Below are 25,197 nucleotides of genomic sequence, written 5' to 3' on the forward strand. Positions count from 1 at the left end.
GCATGTAATGCGTTTTTGCAACAATTTGTGTTTTTTAATCTGCCAAAAAAAAAAAATGCAAATTGCAGCAAAAAAATCACGTGCACAAAAATTAAAAAACACACAGCAAAAAGCACTGCAGAAACAGATCAAAAGCTAACTGCATAGGTGTGCACCGAGCCTTATGTTGGCCACACGGATCAATTTTAGATGAGAATATTCAGACGAAAAATCTTTGTACATTCGCTGAATCTAAGAATGTTTGAAATTTTCACTTGTTTTCAACATTCTGTTTTTAAAATAATTTAAAATCACATACACTGTCTGAAAATTCCTTTGACCAAGAAGTTTCCTATTATTTCCAAATTGTCCCATCACTGTGGTTGAAAACGAAAGTCGATTTGAACTAACAATTAGAAAATCGAACAAACGTTCTTAAAATGACATTTTTTTTTGAAGGAAGACATTTTTTTTATTTGAAAAAACAATTGATCTGAGTCTAAAGATATTTACCAGATTCACCCTTTAATAGTATATACAGTATATCTCTTCTGTCTGTTATTCTCAGAGTGGATTAGATATTTTGCTCCCTAACCATATAGTTGGTTATTTACCACTGGATAAAAGATATTTAAGAATAAATTGCCTTTTTTTTTTTTTTTTTAAAGCTTTACATATTAACTAAATTATACACCACATTCTTTTCTAAGGTTATTAACCGATTAATCAAAACAATCAGCCAACTAATAGATTATGAAGATAATCGTTAGTTGCAGCTCCAAATAACTAGTTAAAAGCAAACAATTCTTTAAATATCGCATGCCTGGAGCACTAGTTAATTTCCGCATGTGTTTATTTCCTTTTGTGAATTTACTTTAACGCTGTTTTATGTGGCATTTACCAAACTTGTTTGCTTTATGCAGTAAATGCATCATAAAGCAACAGTAAATTCATATTTTCAGTATTGTATGTGGTATTTGGGAAAACACCTAAATACTGCATGCAATAGGCTTTTGTAAATGGAGCCCATAGCTTTCTGACAGCGGGATTTAAATTGGTGCTGTCAAGATATACTTATTGGCTACAGCTGCTGAGCAACAAAGATTTTCCTACTAAGAAGTCAAATCTAACAATCGACAGTTGCAAAACAGGGCTGGCCACACACTGATCAAAATTTGGCTGGTCCCTGCTGACCTGGTTAACCACTGGGCACTTAAACCCCCTTCCTAACCAGACCAATTTTCAGCTTTCGGTGCTCTCACATTTTGAGTGAAAATTACTCAGTCATGCAACACTGTACCTATATGAAATTTTTGTCCTTTAACACAAATAGAGCTTTCTTTTGATGGTATTTAATCGCCGCAGTTTTTTTTTTTTTTTTTTGCGCTATAAATCAAAAAAAGACTGAAAATTAGATAAAAAAAAATAAAAATAATTATTTGTTTCTGTTAAAATGTATTGCAGAGTACTGGCACTAAGCAGCGCTGTGGGTACTACACATCCAGCCCACAGCACTGCTGCCATCTCTCCCCCTCTCCCCTCGCACTGTACCGATCAGTACAGAGAGGGGAGGGAGGAACCAGCATCATGACATGACGCCAGTTTACAAGTGATCGCTCCGTCATTTGACGGAGCGATACCATGGTAAACGGCCACTACCAACAGCTGTTTACCATAATCCGTGATGCGCCGGGTCTTCCGGACCCGGTGGTCGTGGATGTTTGCGGGAGGGGGGCACACGAGAGCAAGATTCTGGGAGGATGTCCATGGACATTCACCTAGAAAAACACGACCGGGCTGTAGCCATCTTTCGGCTATGGCGCGGTCGGCAAGTGGTTAAATTCCATCCATCTATGTCCACCTATAGAACTCTTGCGCACAACAGTAAAGCTGCATAATTAATTTTTAAAAAATTGTGCTCTCCATTCAACCCCCTAATGATCTCTATTGCGGAGTTTGCTGATTCTTTCATATAACAAGTGGAGAGACTCATCTGCTCACTCAGCTGTCAAAAGAAAACATCCAGGCAGTCTGCCAAGTTTTTAACAAGAAACATTTTAACTAATGCAGGCCATACATGGGTGGAATTTCAAACAAATTTTCTTATCAAAATCAGAAAGTTATTTTTTGTGATCCGATGATGCCACCAGTGATTTTCAACATTCAGCCAACCAAGCCTTCAATTTCACCCCATGTTACTACAGAAAAGAATTTGTGGCCAGGAATCTTCTTTTCTCTCCGTACATTTTCTTTTCTTGTACATGCACATTTTTTTCTCTTATTACATTTCTCGCACGATTCTCCCATCATGGATTAGAAAAATCTTAAATTTTTTCAAAACATTTCCAACATATCCGATTCCTCAAATTTGATTGCCGCACGAAAATCGGCTGTTGGTGCAGCCCACTAATGGTGCGAAATACAAACAAAAATTCTTAGATGCGATTTTCGAAAGAAAATTCTTTCGAAATTTGAACTGTGTATGGGCGACATTACTTTCTGCTTAGATCAAAGGGATACACTTCTGTGTGAAAGAAAAAATCCAGGCAATCTGCCAAGTTTTTAAACAACGTATAAATGCAGGAAGTTTAACCAGTTAAAAAGTCTAAATAGTTTTAAAAGTTAAAAATCTATATTTTTTGCTAGAAAATTACTTGGAACCCCCAAATATTATATATATTTTAGCAGAGACCCTAGGGAATAAAATGTCAATTGCTGCAATAATTTATGTCGCACTGTGTTTGCCGAGCAGTCTTTCAAATGCCATTTTTTAGGGAAAAAAAATACATTTTTTTTATTTATTTATTGAAGTGTATAATGAAACAGTAAAAAAATGTTTTGTTTTAATGTGAAAGATGATGTTTCACCGCGTGAATCGTGAAACGCGTAGGGAAACTAATGCTATGGTTAATTATATTACGAAAGAATGATTCGTTTACTAATTTTCTGTAACATATGTATTATGTCGTTCAATTTCTCCATGATATGATTTTATTTATCTAATCAATAAATGTATTTTATTATACTTAGTGAGTCCAGTCACACAGGGGCAACACAACTTCCAGCGAGACTTTGGGAGGCAACTTGGACACGACTTGAGTATGAATCACAACATGACTTGAGGCAACTTACAAGGCAACTTGAAGTTGCCTCCAGGATAGGGGACTTTGCCAGTGACCAATCACATTATAATCAGCTCTGTGGGAGGGAGGGGTTTGCCTAGAAAACTATTTTACTTCCTGGAAAGTTGCTTCAATTAAGACCGGGGATCCGACTTGGAGGCAACTTCCATTGAAATCAATGGGTACAAGTTGCCTAGAAGTCGGATTGAAGTAGTACAGGAACCTTTTCTGAAGTCGGATCGACTTCAGTAGTGTACATTAAGACGGCTCTCATTCACTTACATTGATTTTACCATGTTGCGCGACTTGAGGCGACTTCAAGTCGGATCCAAAGTTGCCCCTGTGTGAATGGACTTCAACTGGTGTACGTGCCTCCAAAGTCCACCACTAGGGGAACCCCTTGTTTTCTAGTTTTCGTACTAAAAAGGTGTATTGTCCACTATGCTCTCCATTGAAGCATTGTTAGCAAAAAGGCAGAATGGGATGACGCCATCTCATCATTTTACAGGCCAGGTTTCAGGAAATACCTAAATAATGCCCTTACGTTAGGTGTAGGCCTTTTAATTTTAGTCCAAGCTGCACAGGTGCCCCTTCCATGCATAGGCAGTTTTTGGTATAGGTGATTTGACCCTGTAAAAGAGTAACGTGCCACTTGTGGGTTCTCCAAAATACAAATACAAGGCGTGGTTGACACATACGCAATGGCCTTGTGGGAGGGGTAGGGGCCATACTTCTACGGAAAATCTCACCAATGGCATTTCAAAGAAATATAAGGAGGCTGTTGATTCAAGACACTGGCCCCTTTCCACTGGGTAAAATGAACCTTTAGCTGTAACTGTTTCATGTAATTATCTTGACTACTTTAGATGTCAGTACAGATCTGCTGCTAGGTAAGAGGAAATGTGCATTTAGCTCCTGGCTTTTTCCATGAGTTTGCTCATTTTTGGTTAGGATAAGCCTTGGTCGGAGCAGATGTTCCCATCCAATAGCAGCGTCTGCATGACAGGCGCTCATATTTCAGACAACATGCTGTTCAAGGCAGACCGTTCCTGTCGAAAACAACCCTGCTGAAATAGGATCCGCCAATAAATATTTAAAGCCACAATAGTCACCATATGTGACGTTTAGCACAAGCTCATGTTCTGCCCGGCAGCCGACAGCTCTACCTGTCAAACATCCACAAAATTGCTATCATTTCAAATACACCAATGGCAGAAACAGAACACTACCCATAGACAGACAATGGTGTTAGAATATTAGTAGATATGTCTCTGAAATAAATCAAACCGGATATGAAACCACCGGTGTGGTTAGCACAGAGAAGCGGCAGTCAGATCTACACACAGTTTGGACTAGTTAGAAGAATGGAATGAATGACGTCTAAGAGATTTGCCAGCACAGCCATCTGCTGCTACGGATAAGACAAAGTGACAACGCCAAATGCTAATTTGGTCAATCCCAGCGCCCACATTATGGTCATTATATACAGCTGGCAATTATAGTCACCCAAAAACAAAAATGGAATACATTGCATTATACCAGTCCTTAGATGCAGTGGCTGCATGCATTCATTTTGTTTTTCTTTGGGCTTTTTTTTCCCCCCCACCATGGTGATTCGGTCAGTAAATGTTATTTTTCAACTTCCTTTAACAGACCAAGCTTGTCCAGCAAAAGTGTCAGTTTAAGGGTTGAGAGACACCATAGACCAGTGATGGCGAACCTTGGCACCCCAGATGTTATGGAACTACATTTCCCATGATGCTCAACTACACTGCAGAGAGCATGGGCATTATGGGAAATGTAGTTCCAAAACATCTGGGGTGCCAAGGTTCGCCATCACTGCCATAGACCGTCAGACACTTTTTTTCAACTTTCCATCTATTAGACATGTGCAATTCATTTTGTACGAATCTAAAATTCATACGAATTTCCATAAATTCGGGAGGATCCGAAATACGAATTGCTATGCTTCCAAATTTTGTACGAAATTTCATTTACAAATTTCGGATCCAAATTCCATTACAACGGAAACGTGACTGGTGTTTTGTTGACCAATCAGGTTTTCTTCTGCTGCGGAGTGAGGGTTGGAAAAATTACCTTTTTTAATTTGGGAGTGGGAGACTGGTAATCAAAGGGAGATTCAGAATTGGACAAAATAAGAATGTTCGCTAATTAGGATTATTTGTTATGATGAAGTTAAAAAACCCAGGAAGTCTGCACAGCACAGGGATGGCGGGAGCCCCTCATGACCGGCACAGCACAGGGATGGCGGGAGCCCCTCATGACCGGCACAGCACAGGGATGGCGGGAGCCCCTCATGACCGGCACAGCACAGGGATGGCGGGAGCCCCTCATGACCGGCACAGCACAGGGATGGCGGGAGCCCCTCATGACCGACACAGCACAGAGATGGCGGGAGCCCCTAATGAAATTCATCATAACGAACATTCGTAATTGTTACCAAAAGTTAAAGAATCCAAATTGAATTTCGTACTTGAATTACCTGCTAATACGAAACGGAACAAAAATTTATTGACGGCGCACATGTCTACCATCTATTAAATCTTCTGCCCTTGTTGTTTTAACTTTTGATAGTAAAACATTTTTTTTCTGCCAGTAAATACCTTATACAGTCCACTTCCTGTTCCTTGTGTGGTAAAAAGCCTAGGCTTATGACATCATGCACAGCTCTCTCTCACTTTTGTGAGAGTTTGCCAGGAAGGGAGGGGGGGGGTGAGTCATAAGAGGGCCAATGAGAGCTGCAGGACTGGAGGTGTGGCTCTGTGTAAACCCAGGAAGTGAACAGACAGCAGCTTCAGCTGCCCACAGTTAGAATGGATGTGGCCAGACTCAGTGGAGGGAGATTTCTGCAGCATATTTGGCAAGTACAGAATCACAGTATATATAAAATATGCAAAGTGGTTGGAGGGAAGCTTCAGAATGGCACAGATGTTTTTATTACAAATTATGTGAGCAGACTGCAGTTCCTCTTAGGCCCCTTTCACACTGGGGCGCTTTGCAGGCGCTACAGCGCTAAAAATAGAGCCTGCAAAGTGCCCTGAAACAGTCACTGCTGTCTGTCTTTCTTTCACACTGGAGCGGTGCGCTTGCAGGATGGTCAAAAAAAGTCCTGCAAGCTCCATATTTGGTGTATTTACCACTCCTAAAGCGCCACCTTCCCATTGAAAACAATGGGGCAGCGCTGCAAACTCACTTTGCAGACGGTTTTAACCCTTCTTCGGCCACTAGCAGGGGTTAAAACCGCCCCGCTATCGGCTGAATATCGCTGCTAAAACTACGGTAAAGCGGTGCTAAATATAGCACCGCCAACGCCCGCAACGCTTCAGTGTGAAAGTAGCCTAAATGAGATTTTTTTTGGTTTGTATTGAAGCCTCTTCTTTTTGGGTCCTCCACCTGCGGTCCTGGCTCCTCCTTCTTCCAAGTGCCCCCAATAGCAAGCTTCTTGCCAGGGAGGCACTCCCGAGCCCTGCTCTGTGTGCTTTCCTCGGTGCTCCATCAGCACACTGATTATCAGTGAAGCCCCCATCAAGAGGTGCCCACCAACATGCCAATCAGTACCGACTGCCAATACCCACAAATGCCACTCAGTGCCCATCAGTAATAACCGTCAGTGCCACCTATTAGTGCCCGTCAGCAAAGAAGAAAACAAAATTTCATAACACAACCTAAGAAAAACGTTTTTTTTTTTCAAAAACGTTGGTCTTTTTTAGTTTGTTTAGCAAAAAATAAAAAACCCAGGGGTGATCAAATACAACCAAAAGATCTCTATTTGTGGGAAGAACATTATAAAAATGTAGCTTGGGTACAGTGTTGTATGACCCCACAATTGTCATTTAAAGTGTGAGAGCGCTGAAAGCGGAAAATTGTCTTGGGCAGGGAAGAAGAGTGCCCTGTATTGAAGTGGTTAAGGGGGGGGGGGGAAAAAAAAAAAAAGTGTGGGGGGGGGGGAAGAGAGGAGGAGGAGTCCCTAGCTACTACTTCTGTCCAAAATCCCAGCCATGGCATTGTGGTATGCAGGGGTCACCCATAACCCACCCACAGCCCGAGAACAAGGGGAGGGAGGGGTAACCCATCACCCACCCATCGCCCAGGGGACAAGGGGAGGAGGCACCTATCCCCCACCCACCCCCCAGGGGACAAGGGGAGGAGGCACCTATCCCCCACCCACCCCCCAGGGGACAAGGGGAGGAGGCACCTATCCCCCACCCACCCCCCAGGGGACAAGGGGAGGAGGCACCTATCCCCCACCCACCCGGGGACAAGGGGAGGAGGCACCCATCCCCCACCCCCCAGGGGGGGGCACCTATCACCCACCGCCCAGGGACGGGGGGGGGGGGGCACCTATCACCCACCGCCCAGGGACGGGGGGGGGGGGCACCTATCACCCACCGCCCAGGGACGGGGGGGGGGGGGCACCTATCACCCACCGCCCAGGGACGGGGGGGGGGCACCTATCACCCACCGCCCAGGGACGGGGGGGGGGGGGCACCTATCACCCACCGCCCAGGGACGGGGGGGGGGGCACCTATCACCCACCGCCCAGGGACAGGGGGGGGGGCACCTATCACCCACCGCCCAGGGACAGGGGGGGGGGGGCACCTATCACCCACCGCCCAGGGACAGGGGGCACCTATCACCCACCGCCCAGGGACAGGGGGCACCCATCACCCACCGCCCAGGGACAAGGGGGGGCACCTATCACCCACCGCCCAGGGACAAGGGGGGGCACCTATCACCCACCGCCCAGGGACAAGGGGGGGCACCTATCACCCACCGCCCAGGGACAAGGGGGGGCACCTATCACCCACCGCCCAGGGACAAGGGGGGGCACCTATCACCCACCGCCCAGGGACAAGGGGGGGCACCTATCACCCACCGCCCAGGGACAAGGGGGGGCACCTATCACCCACCGCCCAGGGACAAGGGGGGGCACCTATCACCCACCGCCCAGGGACAAGGGGGGGCACCTATCACCCACCGCCCAGGGACAAGGGGGGGCACCTATCACCCACCGCCCAGGGACAAGGGGGGGCACCTATCACCCACCGCCCAGGGACAAGGGGGGGCACCTATCACCCACCGCCCAGGGACAAGGGGGGGCACCTATCACCCACCGCCCAGGGACAAGGGGGGGCACCTATCACCCATCGCCCAGGGACAAGGGGGGGCACCTATCACCCACCGCCCAGGGACAAGGGGGGGCACCTATCACCCACCGCCCAGGGACAAGGGGGAGGGGGGGACCCTATCACCCACCGCCCAGGGACAAGGGGGGAGGGGGGGGGGCACCTATCACCCACCGCCCAGGGACAAGGGGGGAGGGGGGGGGCACCTATCACCCACCGCCCAGGGACAAGGGGGGAGGGGGGGGGGCACCTATCACCCACCGCCCAGGGACAAGGGGGGAGGGGGGGGGGCACCTATCACCCACCGCCCAGGGACAAGGGGGGAGGGGGGGGGGCACCTATCACCCACCGCCCAGGGACAAGGGGGGAGGGGGGGGGGCACCTATCACCCACCGCCCAGGGACAAGGGGGGAGGGGGGGGGCACCTATCACCCACCGCCCAGGGACAAGGGGGGAGGGGGGGGGCACCTATCACCCACCGCCCAGGGACAAGGGGGGGGGCACCTATCACCCACCGCCCAGGGACAAGAGGGGAGGGGGGGGCACCTATCACCCACCGCCCAGGGACAAGGGGGGAGGGGGGGGGCACCTATCACCCACCGCCCAGGGACAAGGGGGGGGGCACCTATCACCCACCGCCCAGGGACAAGGGGGGAGGGGGGGGCACCTATCACCCACCGCCCAGGGACAAGGGGGGAGGGGGGGGCACCTATCACCCACCGCCCAGGGACAAGGGGGGAGGGGGGGCACCTATCACCCACCGCCCAGGGACAAGGGGGGGGGGGCACCTTCCCCCATACAATCCCATGCAGAGACGTCAGGGTCACCGCTGTGCATCTCCCATATGAACGTCATTGTGTCTCACCATAAATCATGGCCAGCCCAGTCTCATGCAGAAAACGAGCCCGCCTGTGTTTGAAGAGCCATATGGTGAGGATAGTTAGTGTGAGGAGCAGGATGAATGTCAGCAGGCTCACACTGTCCTGTCTATGGCTCTCCTCAGCCTCCTTCTCTGTAGCGATCTCCTCCATGGCGCTGTCCTCAGCCCGGCTCCAGGGGATCCAAGGGATCAGTACATAGACGAGGAGGAGGTGCATGCTTCTCGCTCCTTCTCCCCTCACTCGGACCTACGTACACCGGCTCTTATCTATTGCTCAGCAGACACAGAGCTCGTTATTCTTCCTCCTCCTCCTCCTCCTCCGCCTCCCGCTGGTGATGACAATTACACGGCTCTCCAATGCGCAGAATCCCCCCTCTAAACCTATTGCTACTGACACCGCTACGCTTCCCTACAGCGAGCTGCACTGCACAGCACGAGACACCACGGCTCCGCCCACCGACACGCCCCCAACAGGGGGGGCAGGCGTGACTCCGAATGTCTTATTACACTGAGGCTCTGCCTTGTAATCAGAAGAGCCCTAATCACAAGGGTACCATACAAGACACCCATCCATCCATGCCTGTCTACCAGGGAACATTTTTATTTTCACACACATCAAAATCTGCATTTTTTGCTACAATTTACCTGGCGTTTTCCTGTACTTTTTGTTTACACGTGAAAATCATTTTTCTTTACTAGAAAATGACTTATAAGTAATCCCCCCAAACATTATATATGTTTTTTTAAAAGCAGAGGCCCTAGAGAATAAATTGATGGGTTTTGCTATATTTTATATCAAAATAATAAAAATAGTGTAGCGCTTCAATGATAAGTGTAATCAATACAAATTCTGTAAAGATAATAATAGCAAAACAGAAATCACACAGAATGCTCAGAAATCAAAGTCCAACATGAAACAATCATTCAACTGTGTTGGTGGCGTAGGAGTGACCAAACCGTCACATGGAAGGAAAATGATGTACTGGACGAAAGTGTTCATGCAGGTAAGCTTGGTTGTGAACATCAAAATAAAAAGTGGGTAAATACTTCTTACCGGAACGGTTGGACTCACACAGTCATATGACGGTTGAGTCTAGAAGGCTTGGGGTCACACTCTGGGACCAAAGACTGTAAGGAGAGAGGTCAGTTGGGCTGGTGGAGGAGCTCCAGACGGTTGTAGGCTCAAAGGTGGATCCTTTCAGATGAAACATCAAAGGTCAAGATGATCAAGCCCAGACGCAGCCAGTAGTACCAATAATCCTGCCTCCCCCGAATGGGGAGGGGGGTGTTTGTAAAATATTACACCAAAGAAATGGAGAGGAGAAAAAAGAGAAAAAGGCTCCACATGGTGCGGGTCAAACAATGTAAAAAAGTTGATTTATTAAAGTCAAAAAGGTAATAAATGACTTAGTGATCACATAAAAAATAAAATGAACTAAAAGCAATGTGGGGTGCCAACAGCTTGCCCGACGCGTTTCGACATATGTGTCTTCAACTGGGGCATGTTTTTTATATATTTTATATCACACAGTATTTGCGCAGCGTTATTTCATACTCAATGTTTGGAAAAAAATGTAAATTAAAATTTGAATGCAAAAAAAAAAATACATAACCCATTTTTTTTTTTTAATATGAAATATGATGTCACCCCAAGTAAATAGATACCAAACATGTCATAGTGGCTGGGGGAACAGGTATGCTGCGAGGGGGGGAGGGGTTGGGAGTGGGAGGTCCTTAGGAACACGTCACACCCTTAGGCTGGGTTCACACTATAGCGATGTCAGACATCGCATGCGATTCGCACTAGATTGCTGTACAGATCAAATGCAATGTCTTTGCAACACAAATTCAGCCAGAACAGGGAGATGTAAACAAGGCATTCCCCTGTTCTGCCTAGTGACATGACAGGGATCTACTGATCCCAGTGATCAGGTGCAGTGATTTTTGTCATGTTCTAGTGAGCCCATCTCCCCTACAGTTAGGACACACTGAGGGGACACACTTAACCCCTTGATCCTCCCCCCCAAGTGTTTAACCCCCTTCCCTGTCAGTGACATTTATATAGTAATCAGTGGCAGAGCCCTCTTTAAGGCAGGACAAAAGGGCCAGCTGCCCTGAGCCCTGTCATTGTTGTGGGACCCAAAGCAGCTGCCTCATACTTGCCAACTATCCCAGTGTAAATTCCCTTGTCCCTTGAAGCTTTAGTTCCAATATCTCAGTGTGAAGTGCTGCTACTAATGCTGCCCAGCTCTGCCCTATTGTTGTGTATATATAACTCACCTGCAGACTCTGTGTTTACATGTAAATAACCGGCATTCATATGTAAATAGTGGCAGCATTACTAAGTAAATAGATGTGGCTGGCAGCATTGATATGTAAATAAAGGTGGCATTCATATGTGTATCATGCTCCCCTGCAGTGAGGAGATGATGTGCTGTAACCTCCAGCAACCAATCAGTGAGCAGTATTACTTTATAGTAATCTCTAGTAACCAATTAACAAGCAGAAATCATTTGCTGTAACCGCAAGCAACTAATCAGTGAGCCGTAATGTGTGCTGTAACCTCTAGCAACCAGTCATTAAGCAGTAATAATATGCTGCAATTGATGCCTGATCTGATACAGTAAACTGATTCTAAGTCTAGCTGCTATTTATTGTATGTCTCAGAGCGGATGGAGAGCAAAACTGCATGGGGGGGGGGCCCAGAATTTTTTTGCCCAGGGTCCAATCAGTATTAAAGACGGCCCTGATCAGTGGCTATTTTTAGCTTTGATCGCTGTATAAATGTCAATGGTCCCAAAATAGTGTCAAAAGTGTCCGATCTGTCCGCCGCAATGTCGCAGTCACGATAAAAATCGCAGACCGTCGCCATTACTAATAATAAAATAAAAATGCCATAAATCTATCCCCTATTTTGTAGACGCTATAACTTTTGCGTAACCCAATCAATATACACTTATTGCGATTTATTTACCAAAAATATGTAGAAGAATACCTATCGGCCTAAAATGAGGAAGACATTTTTTTGGGGGGGGGGGGGGGGGGCTATTTAGTATAGCAAAAAGTAAAAAAAAAAAATGTTTTTTTTTTCAAAATTGTTGGTCTTTTTTTGTTCATATTGCAAAAAATAAAAACCGCAGAGTTGATCAAATACAACCAAAAGAAAGCTCTATTTGTAGGAAAAAAAATGGCATCAATTTTGTTTGGGTGCAACATCGCACGACCGCGCAATTGTCAGTTAAAGCGACGTAGTGCTGAATCGCAAAAAAATGCTCTGGTCATTAAGGGGGTAAATTATTCTGGGGCTGAAATGGTTAAACCCTTTTGTTATATATTTCATGAAAGCAAAGACTCTGGAGAATAAAATGGTGACAGTTGCATTTTTTTTTTTGTAACGTCACACATTATTATTGTGCAACTGTTTATTCAAGGCATATTTTCAGGGAAAAAAAACGCTATGAATTTTAGTGCAATCAAACACAATATTGTACCCAATTTTTAGTCTATTATAAAAGATGGAGTAGCTTCAAGTTAATTACTTGCAGACCACCCGCTGCAGATGTACTCCGGCAAGGTGGCTCGGCTGCACAAATCGCCATACTGGTATGGCGTTTTGTGCACTAGCATTCCTGGGCGTGTGCGCGCCACGAGCTCTGATTGGAAAGCCAATCAGTGAGTCTGACAGACTCGATGTCCGCTCCCCACCCACGATCATTCCCCACACTGACAGAACGGGGATCTTCCATAGTAAACAAGGCAAATCTCCATTCTGACAGGGGATGACAATGAGATCTGTCTTCCTGCTAAGCATGAACATGGATCTGTGTGTTTCCCCAGTAACACAGTCCCCCATACAGTTAGTAATCACAAACAGGGAACACATTTAACTCATTGATCACCCCTGATGTTAACCCCTTCCCGTGTCATTAGGACAATAACAGTGCACATTTTTAGCACTGATCATTGTAATAACGTCAATGGTTCCCAAAAAAGTGTCAAAAATGTCAGCTACGCATCCGATCTGTCCCCCACAATGTCACAGTCCCGCTAAAAATCCCTGATCGCCGCCACTACTAGTAAAAAAAAGAATAATAAAAATGCCATAAATCTATTCCCTATTTTGTTTTGTTTTTTTAACAAAACTATATAAAAGAATACATATTGGCCTAAACTGATGAATACATTTGTTTTTTTATTTTTTTTGATATGTATAATAGCAGAAAGTAAAAAAACAGAAAATTTATATCAAATACTTACCGTAATTTTCCTTTCCTGATGGACTCCATGGCAGCCTACGTATGGGTTAATCCAGCCTCTCATACCTCATAGGACCGCACTCCCATAAATCTTTGCTTCTAGTCAGAGACCATGTTCCGTAACTTAGCTTACTCCAGCAAATGGGAGGGAACTCCTGCTGCCATGGAGTCCATCAGGAAAGGAAAATTACGGTAAGTAGTTGATATACATTTTCCGTTTTCCTGAAAGACTCCATGGCAGCCTATGTATGGGAAATAACTAGCCATACACACCCGGGTGGGCAATTGCTGGTTAAAGAAAATAAGGTTTAATTGGCACCATCAACAGATAAGACATTAAAACCAAAATTAACCGAAGACAAAGAAGCCGGTTCTACACAATAGTGTGTCACAAATGTATTAATCGCCGACCATGAAGCCGCTTTACAGATTACTTCCGGGAAACATGACAGGAAGCTGCCCACTATGTAGAAACACTCCTAGTAGAATGAGCAGTTACCGCTTCTGGGGGAGCCAACCCCTTAGCCTTATAAGCCCTTTGGATGGCTTGGACAATCCAAGACGCGATGGTTCTGGAAGAGGCACGCAAACCCCTATTCTTCCCATAGAAGTAAATGAACAGGTGGTCTAAATTCCGAAGCTGTGGCTTCTAGGTATTGTTTTAAGACCTCCCCAACATCTAGAGCAGTGATGGCGAACCTTGGCACCCCAGATGTTTTGGAACTACATTTCCCATGATGCTCATGCATTCTGCAGTGTAGTGGAGCATCATGGGAAATGTAGTTCCAAAACATCTGGGGTGCCAAGGTTTGCCATCACTGATCTAGAGGATGAATACTGGAGTCTTCATTTGACTGGAAAATTGGAAGGACGATTTCCTGATTTTCATGAAAAACAGTTGTTACTTTCGGATTTGATCCTAACATAGGAATCAAGACTGCCCGATCCGGGAAAAAAGTGAGAAATGGCTCCTTGCAGCCCAGAGAACTGATCTCAGAAACTCTCTTGGCCGATGTTATGGCTACTAGGAAGGCAGTTTTAAAGGATCTTTAATCAATGCTTGTCCCATATGCATTTCTGAGAAGTCCAATACAAACAGAAGATCCCATTTTGGAAACCTCGGTTTTCTCTGAGGTCTGAGTCTTATTGCCCCTTTGAAGAACTGCCTAGTGAGAGGATGCTTGGCCCATGAAGCCCCTGAAAATGCAGAGATTGCAGAGACCTGAACCCGTAAGGAACTCACTGATAAGGACAAATCTAGATCCGTTCTTAGAAAACCAATAACATCCCGTATCTTCGGATCTCTACATGAACCGTTGGATGTAGACACATAGTTCGCAAACTTTGACCAAATTCTCTGATAAACTTTGTTGGTACCTGGTCTTCTGGGATTTAGTAAAGTAGCAATGGCTGTGTCAGGACAGCCTAACGCTTCCAGCCTTTCCTTCTCAAAAACCAGGCCATTAGATGGAGCTGTGATGGACATGGGTGATAAGTTGTTCCCTGCAACAAGAGATCCGGTCTGGAAGGGAGAGGAACTGGATCCTGGTAGCTGAGCTGTAACAAGAGAGGGAACCATGGCCTGTTGGGCCAGTATGGAACAACTGCTAATATTTCGACTTCTTCCCACCTGAGCCTCGACAGAAATCGGAGAATGACCGGAACTGGGGGAAAGGCATAAGCCTTGTGGAACCTCCATTGGTCCGTCAGTGCATCCACTCCGAAGGCCTGGGGACAACGACACCTCGTGTAATATTTCTCTAGTTGGAAATTGCATGGGGAGGCAAACAGGTCCACCTCTGGTAGAATTTCCAGAGACAGAATCCAGTTGAACACCTCCATGTGGAGAGACCATTCGTTGTTGTCCAGGGAAAACCTTGAGAGAAAGTCCGCCTGGACATTTTGAATTCCTGGAAGATAGACCGCCGTCAGATTCAATAGATTCGACTGGGCCCAGGACATGATCGGGCTTACTTCCTTCAGGACGGAAAGACTGCGGGTGCCCCCCTGTCTTTTGATGTAAGACACAGCTGTCGTATTGTCCATCCTTAGGAGGACTGAGGATCCTGATGTTAGGTGGAGAAAAGCCTGCAAAGCACGGAAGGCGGCCCGGAGCTCCAACACATTTGAGACTACCTTCTGGGATGGGAAATCCCATACGCATTGGGATACTTCCTACAGACAGAGAGCACCCCAACCTCTGCTGCTGGCATCCATTGTCCCTGTTACCCAGGAGACTGGGGCTATTGAATGGCAATTCAGAAGATTGTTCCGCTGTAACCACCAGGGGAGACTCTCCCTCATTGAAGGGGTTATCCGAACCAGATGGTCTTGGGAGCCCGGATTCCACTGTTGGAGAAAGCCCTTCTGAAAGGGCCGCATCTTCCATTGCGCCCATTTCACCATCGGAGCTGTGGCCACTATGGTACCTATTATCATCAGATACTGTGAGGCCCTGAGAAGGGGAGATTACATTGCAAGATAGATTCTGTCGCGAATCACCGGAATCTTCTCTAGAGGTAAGGAGATTGTACTCTTCACTGTGTCGAATTGGGCTCAGAGAAAAGTTAACGACTGAGTTGGGATTAGATTACTTTTCTCCCTGTTCAACAGCCACCCAAACTCTGTCAGAGTAGAAATGACCTGATCTCGATTCAACAAGAGGTGGTCTCTGTTTTGAGAAAGTAAGAGTAGATCGTGCAAGTAATGGTGCAACCGAATACCTCTGATCTGGATTAGAGCCACGATAGCCACTAAGAGCTTGGAAAACACCCGAGGCGATGTTGTAAGCCCGAATGGGAGACATGTAAACTGAAGGTGCGTTTGATCCACTGCAAAACTAAGATACTTCTGAAAATCCCTTGCGATAGGAACATGAAAGCAAGCATCTTTCAGGTCTATGGAAATAAGCCAGTCGCCTTGTTGAATCGTCTGATGTATTGTTAGCAGTGTCTCCATCTTGAACTTTTCTTTCCTTATAAATGAGTTCAGGTGTGTCAAATCGATGACTGGCCTCCAGGAACCGTTCTTTTTGAGGACCATGAAAAGGGGGGAGTAAATCCCTCGGAATCTTTCCCCGGCTGGAACCCAAATGACGGCACCTTGAGCCAACAGGGATTCTGTATAAGACATAAGAATTTGTCTCTTTTCTTCTGAGTGTGGTAGAATTGTAGGAACAGTCTGGTGTATGGGCAGGCTGCTAAAGACCCAGGAATGACCCAATGACACTGTTTTGATTGTCCAATAGTCCTTGACCGAGGCTGCCCAGACGTGCTGAAAAAGGAGTAAACGAGTCCCAACTTGCTCCGCCTGGACAGGCTCTATATCAAAAGGACTTGGAAGCCTCCCGTCCCCCGGGCAAAGCTGACTTTGAGGACTTTTGGCCAGAGGTCTGATTTCTCCTCCAGTTCTTTCTCAATTTGCGTCCAGGTCTGTAGCGACGGGCATCTCTAGTGCGCTCTGGATCCTGTCTGTGTTGAGATCTTCTCTGGTGATCCTGGGGTAAGAACCCTGACTTACCACCTGTAGCACGCGTAATAGCTGAATCCAGCTTGTTCCCGAAAAGGGAAGAACCCTCAAAGGGAAGAACCCTCAAAGGGAATTCTGCACCACGCCTGTTTAGAGGCAGGATCAGCAACCCAGGGACGTAGCCACAAGGCACGCTTAGCTGTAACGGAAGAAAGCATAACACGTGCTACCAGGCGAATAATATCAAGGGCTCCCTCCCCCTGGAAGACCGATGCAAGCCTCAGCTCATGTATTGGGGATCTCCTGACCAAATCTTCAGACACACTTCCCAAGGCTGCGCCAACATCATCCTTCCATGACTCCATCGCTTTGGACAATGCTGCCAGGGCTAAGGCTGGTTTACAAGCCATACCTGCTGTGATATAAATACATTTTAGGTCCGTATCAATCTTCCTTTCTAAGCCATCCTTGAAGGACACAGTATCTTCCAGAGGGAGTGTAACATGTCTCACTAACCTCATTAAGGCTGCATCAATGAGAGGGGCCGACTTTAGATGTTTCACCTCATTACTCTTGAATGGGTACATTTTTGCTATTTTAGAAATCAAGGAGTTTTTCCTCTCAACTTTACTCCACTCACCCATGATAATTTTGCAGAGTTCACCCAAGAAGGGGAAGTTTGGGTTTTCCTTCTTAAGATGTTTACAATATTTCCTCTGTTTAGAGGGAGCTTCCATAGGTTCTTCCCATCTCAATGCATCCTTAACTCTCTGACCAACTGCGGGACTAAGGAAAAATCAAAACCGGCACCATGTTCAACCACTTCTGCCTCGCTGTCTGATGATCTGGTCAATGAGGGACTATGATGAGAGGGATCAGGAACCTCCAAATCAGACATTTCAGTGGCTAGAGCCATAACGGAGAAAGAGATAAACGGTTGATCAGAATCAGCTTTATTCAGTGATTCCTGAACTACTCTCCTGACCAGAGCTTCCACTTGCTGGTCCCCGGCTCCTCTCTCCTTCATGGCTCTATCATAACATAGCTCACAGAGGGATTTACCCTCTGGGACCTGAGCATTACATCCCCAGCAAGCTCTTTTCTCTGAGCGGCTGGCATGGCAGTGGGAATAGCGACCAGACTCAGACTTAGACCTCTCTTTGCGGTGTCTGGATGGTGACCTAATATGTCTAGAACTTGACGTAGAATGGCGATGTTGTGACCTAGACTGGTTCGTATCTTTATGTGCTGTCAACTGAGCCTCAGACCTAGAAGGGCTGAAAAAGAGAACATACAAAACAAAATCATCCTGATCCTAATCCAAGCAATACAGGTAGAATGAAAAAACATAAAGAGATTCCATCCTACCTGCGGCATAAGGGTTGGCAACTGGGGGCGGCGATACGTCCATAGCGACAGACTCAAACAGCTAGGTAGTAAAAACAAGCACAGTGCTTCCAGAGTACATAATACAGGGCAGGCATAGACTGACAATAGGATAAAGACCATACCTTGAAGATCAGAGAAGCAGACACCGGGAGCAGCTGCCTGAGCTCTAAGCATCCCAGTCAAATAGCTGTCTCTGACCGAGTGATGATGTCATCGTGCCTACAGTGTCCTTGTGCCAAGACTGAGGCCCCTGCACGATGCCCGCGTGCATGCGCGGCCAACACCATCTTGCCCCTACCGTGCCTGCGCAAATCAAGCCTTGGTTTCAATTGAGACTTGGCAGCTGCGCAGATCAAGGCAGGAAGCGGCGAGCTGGAACGCAGAAGCGTGCCAGCCGCCATGACCAGGAAGAGCCACAGGACAGAAACAACACAAAACACACAAAAACTGCTGCCATAGGGGAAAAATATGTATACATTAGCAACCACAGCACAACACATGATCCGACCTGGACTGGGAGCTTGAAGAAATCACTGTGCATCCGGGGCGTCATAAATGGGGTGGCCTCCCGCTAATAGCAAGGACGTTTGGCCAAATTGCCGCTTCCCAGCCAATGGCTGGTCAGTAAGCTCTTTATGGCATCGCTTCAAAATCGCCCGTGCCCACCCTGCTAATAGCTGGGAAAACTGGACTCCAGAAAGAACCGCCATCCTGAAATTCGTGCACAAAACCAGCAGCCCTGAATTCGAAAATTTTGTAAGGTAAGACACCTTGGTCCTAGGAGGAGGACAAAAAAGGAACGTGGTCTCTGACTAGAAGCAAAGATTTATGGGAGTGGGGTCCTATGAGGTATGAGAGGCAGGATTAATCCATACGTAGGCTGCCATGGAGTCTGTCAGGAAATTTTTTTTTTTTTTTTTCAAAATTATATGTCTTTTTTTGTTTATAGCACAAAAAAAACCCCACAGTGGTGATCAAATACCACCAAAAGAAAGCTCTATTTGTGGGAAAAAAAAAAGGACATCAATTTTGTTTGGGTACAGCGTTGCATGACCGTGCAATTGTCAGTTAAATTTACACAGTGTCATATCCAAAAAATGGCCTGGTCATTAACCACTTGCCTACCAGGCACGAACACCACCTTCCTGCGCAATCGACTTTTCAGAGCTTTCAGAGCTGTCGCACTTTGAATGACAATTGCGCAGTCATACTACATTGTACCCAAACACATTTTTTATCATTTTCTTCACACAAATAGAGCTTTCTTTTGCTGGCATGTAATCACTGCTGGGTTTTTTATTTTTTACAAAAGAAAAATCCCAACATTTTGAAAAAAAAAAGTTTTTTTACTTTTTTTCTGTCAGTAAAATTTGGAACTAAGTAATTTTTCTGCTTCACTGATGATAGCTGATGAGCCAGCACTGATGGGCACTGATAGGCTGAACTGGTGGGCATTGATGAGGTGGCTATTATGGGCACTGATGAGGCGGCACTTACGGGCACTGATGAGGGGGCACTAATATACCGCACTTATGGACACTGATATGTGGCACTGATGAGCACTGATAGGCAGCACTGATGGGTACTGTTAGGTGGCACTGATGGGCACTAATAGGCAGCACTGGTGGACACGGATAGGTGGCAGTGGTGGGCACTTATAGGCTGCACTGGCGCATGGATAGGCAGCATGGATAGGCGGTACAGATGGGAACTGATGGGCATTAATGGATGGCACTGATGGGCGACATTGATGGGCATTGATGGACAGCAGTGATGGGCATTGATGGGCATTGATGGGCAGCACTGATAGGCAGCACTAATTACCAACACTGACTGGCATGGCTAATGGGCATTGATTTGTGGCACTTGTGGGCAATGTGGGCACTGTTTGCTGCCACTGATGGGCTCTGATCACTGGCATGGTGGGTACTGTATGCTGGAATTAGTGGGCATGGTATTTTTACACTTTATTTATATATTGTAATCAGGGCACTGGTGATCAGTGCCCTGATTACTTCCCTAGCTTCCCCCCTGTGAGGAGATGCTGCTGATCTGCTCTCCTCTACTCATACCCTATCAGTGTGAGGTGAGGAGAGCCGATTACCGGCATCTCAGTGTTTACATGTGACTGTGATTGGACACAGCCAATCACGCGGTTAAAGAGGATGCTGCTCTTTACACAGATCGGGTTTGCACTGTGTCCTAGCAGCACGGTACGCCCGCGGGCTCGTGAGAGCGGCCGTTCTGTGCCGCCGTCATATGACGGCGGCCCAGAACAAGAGCTGCACCGACGGTGGCCGTGCAGCAAGTGGTTAAGGGGGTAAATCCTTCCAGGGCTGAAGTGGTTAATAGATACCCAAAATGTTAAGCCTTAAAATCGCATGCACCTGTGAAACTGCAAAAAACAATGGTACCCTAAATTGCCCATAGGTAATGCTTTAAAAGCCTTTATCTGGTTAGCATTAACTGTGAATTATGGCTCTAGAATTACTGCTCTTACTCTGGCAATATCTCACAATGTTTACAAACACCTTTGCACACTACACTGCACATTTGCATTGGGGTGTTCATGGGGGTGTAGCACTAACCCCCAAAGGAGCTGCTGGTTACATTGGGCTTACCGTTGACTTCTTTCTCCTCACTTCACGTCTAGGGGTGTCCTGTGGTAGATGGCCCAGTAACTTGAGAGACTGACGACAGATCCACTTAAATAGATTTTATTTGCAAAAACTGTAGACAATGAACAGTCTCATAAAATGGGATCAGAGGGTTGGAAAGGAAGTTCAGGTACTCTAAAGCCCCGTACACACGAGAGGACTTATGTCCGACAGACTTCCGAAGGAGTTCCGTCGGAGTTCTGCCGGAGTTCCGACGGAGTTCTGACGGACTTTTCGGCGGAGCGGACTTGGCCACACACAATCACACTAAACTCCGACGGATTCGAACGTGATGACGTACGACTGGATTCGAATACGGAAGTTCATAGCCAGTAGCCAATAGCTGCCCTAGCGTCGGTCGGACTTTGGACGTTAGCCCCTGTACACACGGTCGGTGATTTCCACAACCAAATCCGTCGGATTTTGCCCGTCGGATTTTGTCCGCCGGATCTTGTCCGAAACTGTTGCATACACACGGTCGGACAAAGTTGGCGAAAAATCCGATCTTTCAGAACATGATGACGTAATTTTGTTACGATGGGACTACATTCAGGCTAGTAGCCAATAGCTTTGACGTAGGAATTTGATCTGAGCATGCGTGGCACTTGGTCCGATCAAAATTCTCTACACATGATCGGAGTATGTCCGATCGGCCCAGTTGGTCGGGAAATATTTCCAACATGTTGGAAAATTGGGTCCGACGTATATTCCGACGGAATCAGTCCGATGCATACCACACACAGTCGGATTATCCGAAGACACGGTCCGATAAGACACATTTCGACTGATTCTCCGACCGTGTGTACAAGGGCTACGTGTCAAAATCAATGTTGAAAAACTTGCTTACTTTGACTGCATCCAGAGAATAGCCATTCGCAACTGTTGGACAGTCCCTCTCTCACAAGGCCTAGCAGCCAACAAGGTGCTTACTCAGTAACAAGTCTCTGCCACAGACGTTGTTGTAGAACATACAGGAATATGTCTCTGCCACAGACGTTGTTGTAGAACATACAAGGATAAGTCTCTGCCACAGACGTTGTTGTAGAACACGTAGGGAAACTAAACTCCCCGAAACCCAGAACCACGTGACATCCGCATCTTAAATACCCTCACCCAGAAAGCACAGCAAGAGCGCCACTCCCACTGGGTAGGATCCGAGAGAGAGAGTAACTTAAGCACCCAACCAGACCATAGTTCCATGCCTGCCAGAAGAGACAGTGCCCCCTGTAGTCAGGCTGAACATCTCACAGTCCAGTCAGATTGATTCTGAAGTCCAAATTTAGTAAATTATTGTACCCAAACCAAACTGTAGTTCAGGTGTAACCTTAAATTTGAAAAAAACATAGCGCATGCTCTTCAGGAGCCCATGCTACAGGGGCAACAGGGGAGTTTAAATTGTTAGTATTTTTATTTATTTTATTATAAATTAGTTCAATATTTTCTTTTTTTTTTCTTTAATAAGCATTGGGTAGGTAACAGGTCCTCTTGTTGGGATCCATAGATCATGCTTGATTATCTGCTACCCCAGCTACAGTAGCCAGGGAATGACAGCTCTGAACCTTAAAGTGATGTAATACATGCCACTTCCAGGTCCAATACTCACATGGGAAACAGGGTACAGATGTTCCCTGATTTCCAACTGCTCTACAAATCTGAGTAATTTACTGCCGTGCACCCTCCTCACCTTTCTTACATTCATATTGCTGAGTGTCACACCCTCTGCACTTCTCTCCTGCACATATTGTATGCTGTCATACCCTCTGCACTTCTCTCACAGATTTAAAGTAAATCCCAGTGTCCCACAAATTTGGGCTAAATCCCGCTGTGGAGCCCAGTACCAGGTTTGCTGACACACAATTCTTATAAATCTTGGGATTGGCATGTTCGCCCTGGGCCCGGCCCTAATCCATCTGTCCCAAATTCACCATCCCCAGATTTAAAGTAAATCCCAGTGTCCCACAAATTTGGGCTAAATCCCACTGTGGAGCCCAGTACCAGGTTTGCTGACACACAATTCTTATAAATCTTGGGATTGGCATGTTCGCCCTGGGCCCGGCCCTGATCCATCTGTCCAAAATTCACCATCCCCAGATTTAAAGTAAATCCCAGTGTCCCACAAATTTCTTTGTGCCTTAGGAATACTTCCTGCCTTCCATATGCCATAAAGATCCTTCCTGTCTTCCATATAATATAGTGATCCATCCTGCCTTCTTTGTGTCAGAGTGACCCTTCCTTCCTGCATTCCATGTACAATAGTTATTCTTTCTGCCATCCATTTGCCATAGTGATCCTTCCTGCCTTCCATGTACCATAGTGATCTTTCCTGCCTTCCATGTACTATGGTGATCCTTCCTGCCTTCCATGTGTCATAGTGATTCTTCCGGCCTTCCATGTGCCATAGTTATCCTTCCTGCCTTATTTGTGTCATACTGATCCTTCCTGCCTTCCATATGCCATAGTGATTTTTCCTTCCTTTCTGCTATGTACCATAGGGGCCTTTCCTGCCTTCCATTTACCATAGTGATCCTTCCTGCCTTCCATGTACCATAGTGATCTTTCCTGCCTTCCATGTACTATGGTGATCCTTCCTGCCTTCCATGTATCATAGTGATTCTTCCGGCCTTCCATGTGCCATAGTTATATTTCCTGCCTTATTTGTGTCATACTGATCCTTCCTGCCTTCCATATGCCATAGTGATTTTTCCTTCCTTTCTGCTATGTACCATAGGGGCCCTTCCTGCCTTCCATTTACCATAGTGATCCTTCCTGCCTTCCATGTACCAAAGTGATATTTCATTTATTCCATGTACCATAACAATCCTTTCTTCCTGCCTTCCATGTACCACAGTGATCATTCCTCCCTTTCCTCCATATACCATAGTTATCCTTCCTTCTCTCAAATCTCTCTCCTTCAGGGTTGGTTCACACTGCAACACAGCTTGGGAAAGTGGCAATCCGTGTGCATTTCCCTCACTGCATGCAACCATGCTGCCCTTGTGAGAAGCATGTGGGTGCAATTCATTGTTAATGGCAGCATGTTTGAGGCCACCAGGTGGCATGGTACTGCAAAGGAATTTTGCTGGCCTGCAGAGAGTCCTGACCTCAACCCAATAGAACACCTTTGGGATGAATAAGGGCAGAGACTGTGAGCCAGGCCTTCTCATCCAACATCAGTGCCTGACCTCACAAACGTGCTTCTGGAAGAATGGTCAAACATTCCCTAAACCTTGTGGACAGTCTTCCCAGAAGAGTTGAAGCTGTTGTAGCTGCAAAGGGTGGGCCAACTCAATATTGAGCCCTACAGACTAAGACTGGGATGCCATTAAAGTTCATGTGCGTTTAAAGGCAGTTGTCCCAATATCTTTGGCAATATAGTGTAGTTTTATATACACTGAAAGTAGACAGAGAGCTTAAAATAGAAGATTATGAAGGACCTGAGCAACCCCGGAATTGCGCCCCAGGAACAAGTACTGCAGTATGTGTAGCACATAGTAGCAAATGGCAGTAGCAGTAAAGACAAGTGTCCCAATACTTTTGGTAATATTATATATTAGATTTTATATATATATATATATATATATATATATATATATATATATATATATATATATTGTAAGTATTTTTTAAATGATGTGTGGCGGTTTATATGTATCCCTCAGACTCCAGCTTGTGACACAGCAATCAAATATTTTACCATCTTAGAGCTAGCTGTACGCACATATGCGACCTCGGCTGTAAGGGGTTATACCGGGGTGATGCCTGCAGGCATCACCCCAGTACCGTTTTTTAGAGCGGGCGGTCGGCTCTTTAGGGATAACAACCAATGCGGCTTGGTTGTTATCCTAAAGTGGCGGGAGGGGATGTTCCCCCCTCGTCCCGCCACCCTCCGCCACTTTTCCCGGGCCTCCCGTCCCACCGGGAGACTCGGGCCACGATCCGGCACTTCCCCTGGCTAGAGTGAGACTGGAAGGAAACTGGAAATGGCTTTGATCAATTCTCCTATGTGTAAACACGGAAGCGACGTCACTTCCAGTTTACTCCACTGCCAATGGTGGTGATTTAAAAAAAAATGACCATATTCAGAAGCGTTGTTTTTGCCAATCTGAATACTTTGAAGTACAAATGATGGATTTGGGGTCTTTTAGACCCCCCATTCCTCCATAAAGAGTACCTGTCACCACCTATTACTGTCACAAGGGACGTTTATATACCTTGTGACAGCAATAAAAGTGATCACAATAGTTTTTTTTTTTAAGCTCTTCTTTTTTTTCTTGTTTGGCCACACCCATGCGCATAGCG

General features: G+C 46.2%; 1 protein-coding gene across 2 annotated transcripts in view; it reads right to left on the reverse strand.

Moving 5' to 3' along the window:
• Window positions 1–9,514, reverse strand: part of SLC9A7 (solute carrier family 9 member A7) — a 134,735-nt gene extending 125,221 nt beyond the window's left edge. The window contains exon 1 of one of the 2 annotated variants that reach the window (XM_077482799.1): window positions 9,114–9,514. In XM_077482799.1, the coding sequence (XP_077338925.1) occupies window positions 9,114–9,345 (232 nt within the window). In that variant the 5' untranslated portion in view covers window positions 9,346–9,514. The remainder of the gene's footprint in view (window positions 1–9,113) is intronic. The other variant, XM_077482800.1, reaches the window with a different exon arrangement.
• Window positions 9,515–25,197: the final 15,683 nt, after the last annotated feature.

The sequence above is a fragment of the Lithobates pipiens genome, unplaced genomic scaffold (genome assembly GCF_037356315.1).
Source record: "Lithobates pipiens isolate NorthernLeopardFrog02 unplaced genomic scaffold, aLitPip1_a1.2 Scaffold_16, whole genome shotgun sequence".
Classification (NCBI taxonomy): Eukaryota; Metazoa; Chordata; class Amphibia; order Anura; family Ranidae; genus Lithobates; species Lithobates pipiens.